The 8,717-nt window shown below is 41.7% G+C and overlaps 1 protein-coding gene across 3 annotated transcripts in view; it reads right to left on the bottom strand.

Annotated features, from left to right (window-relative positions):
* The window catches only part of LOC111273821 (uncharacterized), a 46,392-nt gene extending 40,800 nt beyond the window's left edge, over positions 1-5,592 (bottom strand). For 2 of the 3 annotated variants that reach the window (XM_086973648.1, XM_086973646.1), the window contains exon 1: positions 4,101-5,592. In XM_086973648.1, coding sequence (XP_086829774.1) covers positions 4,101-4,922 — 822 coding nt within the window. In that variant the 5' untranslated portion in view covers positions 4,923-5,592. The remainder of the gene's footprint in view (positions 1-4,100) is intronic. The other variant, XM_086973647.1, reaches the window with a different exon arrangement.
* Between the last annotated feature and the right edge of the window lie 3,125 nt (positions 5,593-8,717).

Here is an 8,717-nt window from a genome sequence, read left to right as displayed (position 1 = left end):
CCCTTGCTGCATGTAGAAATGCCCGATTCTAACATTGGCGACTACTGTTAGTTAAGTCCACCAGCTATTTATTGAAATACCCATTTGAGAGAAGCGGCCGGCGGGATGAATATTGAAACAAAGAATAAATGCCCCAGTTATTCTTAGAGCCACAGTATAACTCATACATTTGAAGTCTTCGACTTGTAGTGAAATAACTGTAGCAAAAGACAAACTCCTGTCTATCTGCTGCAATTGAACCTACGGATCGATGCCTAAGTAAGTATGTTTACTGCATTGGCGTTCCATAAACAGTGTTTCTGAAAAATAATCAAAGGCTGATACGAAACCAAGGACAGTATTCTCCTTTTCTCTAAAAGCCATAGTCTCCTCAAAGACAATGGGAAGTATCATTCAAAGAACTATTTGTCCTTTGCAATTTTTTTAGGTCTATTTATTATCGCGATCTCTGTAAGTGGCACTTGGTAGAGCGCACGGAATCCCGACATTATCTACACGTACAGATGATCATACGTCCTTGTATGAGCGTTAGCTATACCGAAATAGCATGCTAGTAAATATTAACTTACACATATGGCATATACATTACGGACTGTATCAACCATACAAGTTCATATTGGGTCTTGCTAGTAGCTGTCCGCATCAAGCGCATTGATTTTCTAGGAACCTCTATCTTTACGAGCTTCGAAACAACAAACTTACGCGCTTCTACCCCAGCATATGCGTAACTCGGTATAAGTATGAGAAAGCTATGAAATTGTAAGTAGATAAATGTCCTAAATCAGATATAGCAAACTTGTCTCAGTCGACGTGCAGCTTTGCAGCCCGTAGCCATTGCATTGGTTCGGGTCATCTACGTGGATTACCCGTTAATGGACCCCACTTTATCAGAAGACAGGCAAGCAGGCATATTTAACAATAGCCGGCAGGATGACTTCTCTACTAATAATGCACTTTCTTTAATAAATATAGTTCGCGCCACCGCTCAGTCTGACTGTCCATCAAAGACCCATACCCATTTAGGGATGGATCCCTACGAGGAACGCGATCTTTGCCGCTCCCTAGCAGCCGCCACAACATCAAGATCGTTTGATATAACCACAAGTTCGTAGTATTGATGGACGGTTATATCTAAATCGATATAGAATCAGCAAGCCAATATATCATTATGAAGCCGATTCACATTTGGGGGATATATATGGAATTGTAACTAAATGGGTTTCAAGTATGCTTTAGATAATAGTATAAACATTTACTATTTGGCATCAATAAAACTGTTTATCCTTAGTATCTGTTAATAAAGCTAGCCCCGGTCGACACAGGAGGAAGTCATCAAAAAGAAACATCTTGTTCATGTTTCCGCTTCCGAATTTGATCATTTGGAGCTTTTTTTTGACCATGTCGCACTTTAGACAGAGGACGATTTTCGTTACTAAAATGAATATAAACATATTTAAAGCTATCTAATGAATGTTTCTATAGAGTAATCTTGAATACGCGCACCTCTTTCATAAGGCATTCTTAATTATCAGTACAATCCAACCCAAGCTAGGAACTACGAGGACATTTAGTCGTGCCTTACCCTGTCGTCTGTTAACTCATTGTAAATAACTCATTGATAAAATTTATTGGATCATTACATAACGTGTGGTCTGTTAAACCATCCCGTTACGTAAAAATGCTTGTCAGCCTTACAACATCCTCTAAATGTGTGACTACGTTTCTATTACAATGCTTAGTTTATCTGTATTTATCGATATACGAAACAGGGTAAAAGAAAAACAGGGAAAAAGCTTGATCATAGCTGCGTCTTGTTGATACGTAACCATTTTGTTTGTACAGCGACCCGTAATATGTTTCGACTTCTATTACCAAGCATGCACGTTTTTCACTTCAATTGCGAGGTGAACGCTCATCGCCGGAAGTCGGTACGGAGGTGGGTTGAAAAATAGCTTACTAGTTAGATTAAATGACCTACAAAATAGAATATGTTTCGCACCAAGTGTGTGTTTGGATCCCATATTTTTCAGCCGAAAATCATCTACGTGAGTCTGATTGCATGAGGCCGAGTTGGACCTGTGTGAGTGCGGCTTGTGTCACGAGATGATCCTAAAACGATGTGCTAGAGCGACGCAAAAATGAACGTTTTCACTAAAATAACTACTTGCTTTAGACTGTGGTACAATAAAGTACGAGGCATTACGTCCACCTCGCAGGTTTCGCATAACCTTCACTATTAGTGATCCTAACTTATGGTCGCATACCATGATCATTACTTTAACGTAAATAAATATAAACGCATAGTAGATAGATGTACAATCTTACCCTAACTTGGGAAGTTCTTTCGAGAGATCGATTGGAAGCTGTGTCTATGCCTCAAAGCAAATTTCAAATTTGGAGAAACATTTGTTTCAATAGCGTGGAACAGGTTTTGATGGGGTTCCCGCATCACTCAAATACTGATGTTTTTTGTTTTTCTTTTTCATAAAATGTTTTTCCTGGATTTAGTATCTTTAGTTTTGAGGTTGACTGATTGATTCTGTACCCTGGAAAAGTAACTAGACGAAAGCAGTGTAAATTTTGTTGTGTTAATAAATTATGTTGTACATAAGTTTATATGTTTCCTAGTGGATTTTTCTAGCAATACTCTCCGAAAGCAACACACTATCTAGCCTTACTAAGGAAGAAGAGGTAGCAAGCATGGCCCTTTTGTTATGCCACTAGACCACAAAGCGAAATGTGTCACCCAGAAACCCTTCGCTCTGTATCGTGGAAAACTCCTTTCTGTCTCGTGTCCAGGCCGCGTCAGCAGCATGAGCTTGTAGCGACGACCTCCGAGATAAATGAGTGCTACATCGACACTGGCTTGAGACGGGACTGCGCCAAACTGTCGTCAACTGGCCTACCGCCTCAAGCTGTTTGCCCATCTGACGAGCTCTTTTGCGGGGTTGCTCACTGGCCAGTAGCACCAACAGCAGACCGGTTCTATCCAACAGCCTATTCTAACCTCCTGCACCCCACATCCTCGCTCCTCATCCTTTGCGCGTTACTCCGTTGTCCTCTAGTTCGATGTCAACCAGCCAACGGTTCAACTAAGCCCACGCACTGTGTTGGCACAGCAAACACATTGAAACAGGGGAAGGAAGCGGTTTCCATCTAACACTCAAGTCTACCCCTTTCTCTCTTTCTCTAGGCTTTGGCTTTTCATCGTCGTTGTCTCGTCCTTTTCCTTCTCCTTTAACTACTGTCCCTGCTTCAGCTAATAACAGATTGCTACTAAGCCATCCCCATCGAGTGCTGCCATATAGCCACATGCCACCCCAGAACCGCCTGGCTTGCTGGGCGGATTTCAGTGTCGGATGTTGAATTGGGCCCTGCGATTCACCCAATATCAACCGTAGCTGCAGCCCTGTCATCTAATGTGAAAACTGTGTACATGCGCTTTGTATGGGTATAAATAAATGCACACGCATGGATGTAAACGTGTTCATGTCTGTACTTACACGCCTTGTGGAAATATGAATGTATGTACATATATTTTTGTATGAAACGCGTTGCGGTCAAGCTGCGTGCATTTCTAGTGGTTTCCTTCCAAAGACCGAAGGGACCTCAGCAGTGATATGGCGTCTGCTTCTGGTGGTGAATATATGTGCATCAAAACGAGATATGAATTTAGGGACGGCCCTGAAATCTCACGTAACAAATTTGTTTGCGAGACTACGGGTAGCGTTTTCGCACTACATAAAAAAAATGAAAATCGCGCTACGAAAATGGCTTTGGCCGCCATCTTTGCCAAACAGAGATACATTCGGTGTTTTAACAGAAACAAATTGTTCTTCAGATCGCTACCTGCTGACCAGAGCTGCACCTCGTCTGATTTTTCTACTAGAAGCAAGTGCCTCGTAAGCTTAGCAATGCTCTCTTAAAGCATATTTCAATAGTTTTATAAGGGCTTAGATCAATCGTGGTTTTTGTATGCACGACATGCACACATTACCAAGATGCGACTAGTAATTGCCTGAAAAACGCTAGTTATCATGCCGACACCTTTGCCTTGATCAAGCAACACTAGTTAATATTGTTATTGTAGTATAACGCACCTTTAATAGTTTCTTGCAGGCGATGATTTCAGCTGGCGTCGGTTGTTGCGTCGTTGTCGTCGGGCGGATCGTCTCTTGGTCCTTTGGGTCAGAGATGTCTTTGCTTCCACCTGGCGAAGGCTGGTCCTGCGACGGGGCCAGAGCCGCCCTTTTGTCTTGGTGGCCTGCCGCGAACAGCTTTACCATCTGGAAAACGACGGCCTCAGGCCGCAGTGCCTTCAGCGACGGTTCAATTCCGGGCTCACCGGCAGCGAGAAAAGCTCTCGCGTAGATCGCTTCCAGGACTGGCAGGGTGTGGGGCATAGTTTCGACAAATATTTCGATCGGGAGATCGGGCAACATTGTGCGGAATGTTACCGCATTTAATCGATTGATCAGGTTGGCAGCTTCTTTCATTTGCGACGCTTCAAACAACCGCAAAATACGACGAATTGCTAGACCAGGCGAAACATCTGAGATGGTCATAGACTGAACCCTTCCGCTCGTGTCGTCCGTTGTCGAAGCATTGGGACCCGAAGCTAAAGTGGGCGAGCCTGCGCTGTTGTTGTTGTTGTTGTTGCTGTTGTTGTTGTTGTTGTTGTTGCTGCTGCTGCTGCTACTGCTGCTGGTGCTGCTGTTGTTGTTGTTGTTGTTATTACTAGCCGCAAATCCTGCCGCCCAGTGCGAACTACGCCAAGTGAGCTTTTGCACGTTCCGACGATTTGTCGAACGCTCGGGCTTAATTCGAGCATCAGCTGACGTTGCCCCTGGTGGGTCTCTGATCCAGGCGGCGACACCTACGCCGCCACCTGCACTCAGAGCACCAAGTCCTGGAGCAGCCATAGCGCTGCTACCGATTGTACAACGATAGCACTTAGTTATCCTTGCAAAGGAATGGAAACTTTATGAGAAAGAGGTATGTAATCCTTGCGATGTAATAATCCAATCCACCTGTGTTATTTAGATTGTCTCTGTCAACACTGAATAATAACACCTAACTCAATTGCACTTTGATTAACAACAACATCCGCAACGTTAATCTGTTCTTGTCAACAACTTGTCACATTCACTTGGGTATAGTTCTGCTTGATGCTTCGACTCTTTCGATGTTTGGAGACTCTCATGTCCCTGCACACGTGCACACTATGATAAACGACGAAGAGCCTGTTATAATCCTGCCTCATCCCATATGATCCATACACATTATCACACTAATGCTTATTTCCAATCATCATCATTGAGGAAGGAGTAAATATCCATTTAAGACTTAACACCTGTGAGCTATGCGCTGCTAAGGATAACACTGCCGGATGTAATAATAGCTCATTCTACTTGTTCTTGTCGTCGAAACTTTCCTGCGGTTACATTGATTGCTACTTCTACAAGCGATACCGGAGTCCCGCTTAACTGTGTATTGTTATGCAGCTCTGACCCGACATTACCGAAACTGACGTTGGCGGCTGTGATTGCAATGACGACAAGTACGATCCGTCCGCTGTGACGTCCACACGCGACTGCCGGCGGAAAACTTGGCGAACACGCGGCGCGCGGCTCCGAGCACGTTGTCACGCGTCTCCTCCCGGTCCATGGCTCCGCCCCTGACTTTCGCCCTGGCCAGCCCTCTCTCACCAGTCCTCGCCCGCATTTGAAGTTTCGCGCGCGTCGTTAATTCCCGATTGTTGCACTGCTCCAAGTCACTGTTTACTATTGTAACAGACAAGACAGATCAAGACAACGTTGTTTTGTCTGAGCTTGAGATGAAGGAAACAGTTTGGAAATTTCGAGGATAAAATTTTCTGCTGGGTATTGCGAAAGGCTCAGCGAAGTAGGCAAACATACGTTCATTAGAACGCAAATATACATATGCGTGAATATTAATCGGGAACAATATAATCTTGATACTGCTTCAGGTCTACATTCAATTTATAAAGTTAGTTCCATTAGCGTTTTGTCTGAAACGATAACAGTCCACGCATTACATATTTGACAGGACCTAAAAGTCGCAGTACAGCAAATTTACACTTGAAAGACTTATTTGGTACTGGTTGGTAAACTGGATCTGAACTGCTATCTAAAATGAAAGCGAAGTTCTTTAATGAGAAGTTGTTGTGCGACGTTTCAGAGTGGAAACATGGAGATGGCTAGTGTTAAAAATTATCGCTTGAGTAACTTCGATGCAAAACATTAGAAGATGCTTGCAACGCAATAGGCACTTAGCTGATACATGACAGAATTATAAGTCACTCAATGCTTGTCATTATTGTATCATGTACTAGATAACTGTTAGAATAAACAGAATGTCACGATAAATCAGGATTTAACTGACATTTGCTTGACAGGGTATCGAGAAGACGCAACAAGTTGAAAAAAGACTAACTTTTGGGCCTCTTTGGACGAATTTTCGACGCTCTTTGCCTAGTTGCTCCCGTAGATCTTCTGTCATAACGTGTTGAAATCTTTCTTTCAAGGGCCTTATAACACCAGACAACGGCTCTGACCATCGAATCCGTAAGTTCATAATCTTGATGAGGATTCATCCTGCACAAAACAGGGAAAAATAGCTTTGAAAGCGAGTCTTCTATCTCCACCCTAGTGAACTTATGGTTCTGTTCTAGAAGGAAATAGCTTTTTTTTTCTTCTAATACCGCGTCTGGCGGGTGAATGTACGCTTGCTACGACAAAATGTACACCAATTTATATCAAGTATACTGTACAACGCAATCTTTTTAGTAACTGTAGTAAGCCTCTGCGTCATGAACATTGAACCATCTTGTATGAATTTACTATCCTGTAAACATTTTAACAATGTTTTCACATTTGTGCCATTGAAACTTTCTGGCCTCCTTCTTAGTCTGGCCATCATGGTGTTACATCAAGAAAACGTTTTACAGTCTTCCCGAGAGAATTGTTTTGTTCCAAATTGAATAATAAACAATTCGCCTGATTGTACAATAAACAGTTTCCAATCGAGACAATGGTTCGAGGAACGGACCGCCGACTAAAAATGATCATGCGAAGTAATCTGTCAGATAAAAATCAGATGGTAATATCGTTCCGAGGAAGAAGCGATAAAATCGACCTTTATTCTGTGCCTGGTATAACGAGATAATGTAACTTGATGTGCGACTTTATTGCCAACCGCAGTAATAATATTATTCCTTGTACAGGAATAATTGGCGGCCAAATCACTCTGCTTTAAAATTTCGTAGGGATAACATTGGACATATTATACAAGGCATTTTTCAACATTGCAAAAAAACTTGTGTTAAGCTAATAGATGTGACGCTACATTGCTTTTGATGACGCAAGATAAAGTTACAAGCAGAGATACAAATGAAAGCATTCGTGAAGGGATATAAAGGGAATTAGAAAACAATAATTTATTAAATACATAGCAGACGACAAGCATTGATATCGACAACTCATACCCCACCCGTTGAGAGCTAAATCGTTTTGGAAAATACTCAAAAAACCCCACAGGTAATATTATGTAACGAAAATAGTCGAAACGCAGTTCACGAAGTCAACAAACCGCACGGTAGAGCGAATTGAAGTATTATATGCATCATTTTATTACTTATTATCTCTGAACTTCAATAGGTCGTGTTAGTTTTGAGCCAGGAGTCTTGGAAACCATTAGCGAGCAGCTGTGAAAAAGGTAACTAGTAGGGTGCAATGAGATGAAGTATATTTTCGATATACCCGTCGGACGTTTGTCTCGTCGTACAGGAATTTGCTTAAACATTTAAAAAAAAAAAGTTATCGTACATAATCATCACTATTTTCCAGTACTAACTATAGATATTATACTGATATAATTAAACGTATCGATAGGGATACGTAAATTAATAATGACGTTTGTGACAGTATCTATAATCTATAGCTTAATAAACCTGCACCTCTGCCGCGGAAATGCAAAATTTTAATAAAATAAAGATCCGCCTGCTGAAGCTACCGTCGAACACGAGTTATTAAGCATTCTTAATTAATGAATTGTACTACTCTAATTGAAGGAAAGCAAATCTTGAAGAGTAGTGAAAAAGGAGAAACCTGACGCGAAATTTCAGTTAAAAAAAAATATACTATCTAGTCTGGACCTAATGATCGCCTTTTTTGCCTAGTTACGGGTTTCAGTTTTCATAGTCCACGTGCAAACACAACACCTCTCCCACGGGGCCTGGTAGGCTTCAATAACCTTCACATTCAGCAATATGTTGGACGCACAATAAGGAAAACGATAGACCCGATTCATGAATAGAAGGGTTCTACATTTTTTGTGTAATAGATCTTAATTTGGCCTACTTAGCTATGTTCTTCCCATTTAGCTATCCGGATCTGTATTAACGATGAATCGTATCACTGAGTTCTTCTCAGTATCTACTGTAAAATGAAGAACATTGAAGAGGAGACGAATGATAAGTATCCGCAAATACAATAATTTCGTTGAAGCTTTAATATTGGGACAGTGTCGAACAGTACTTTCTTGCGGTGGTCAGATGCACATTAAGGTGCTCAGATTAAGTAATTCACTTGCATTTGGTACTATTTGCCGTCTATATGATAACGAAAAAGATTTTCGTTGTTTTACAAACATCACGACTGCACCTGTTGGTGTGTGGTATCTCGTTTTTTAAGCCA

This window comes from Varroa jacobsoni, unplaced genomic scaffold, assembly GCF_002532875.2.
Source record: "Varroa jacobsoni isolate VJ856 unplaced genomic scaffold, vjacob_1.0 scaffold_229, whole genome shotgun sequence".
Classification (NCBI taxonomy): domain Eukaryota; kingdom Metazoa; phylum Arthropoda; class Arachnida; order Mesostigmata; family Varroidae; genus Varroa; species Varroa jacobsoni.
This window is presented reverse-complemented; position numbering and strand designations above follow the sequence as displayed.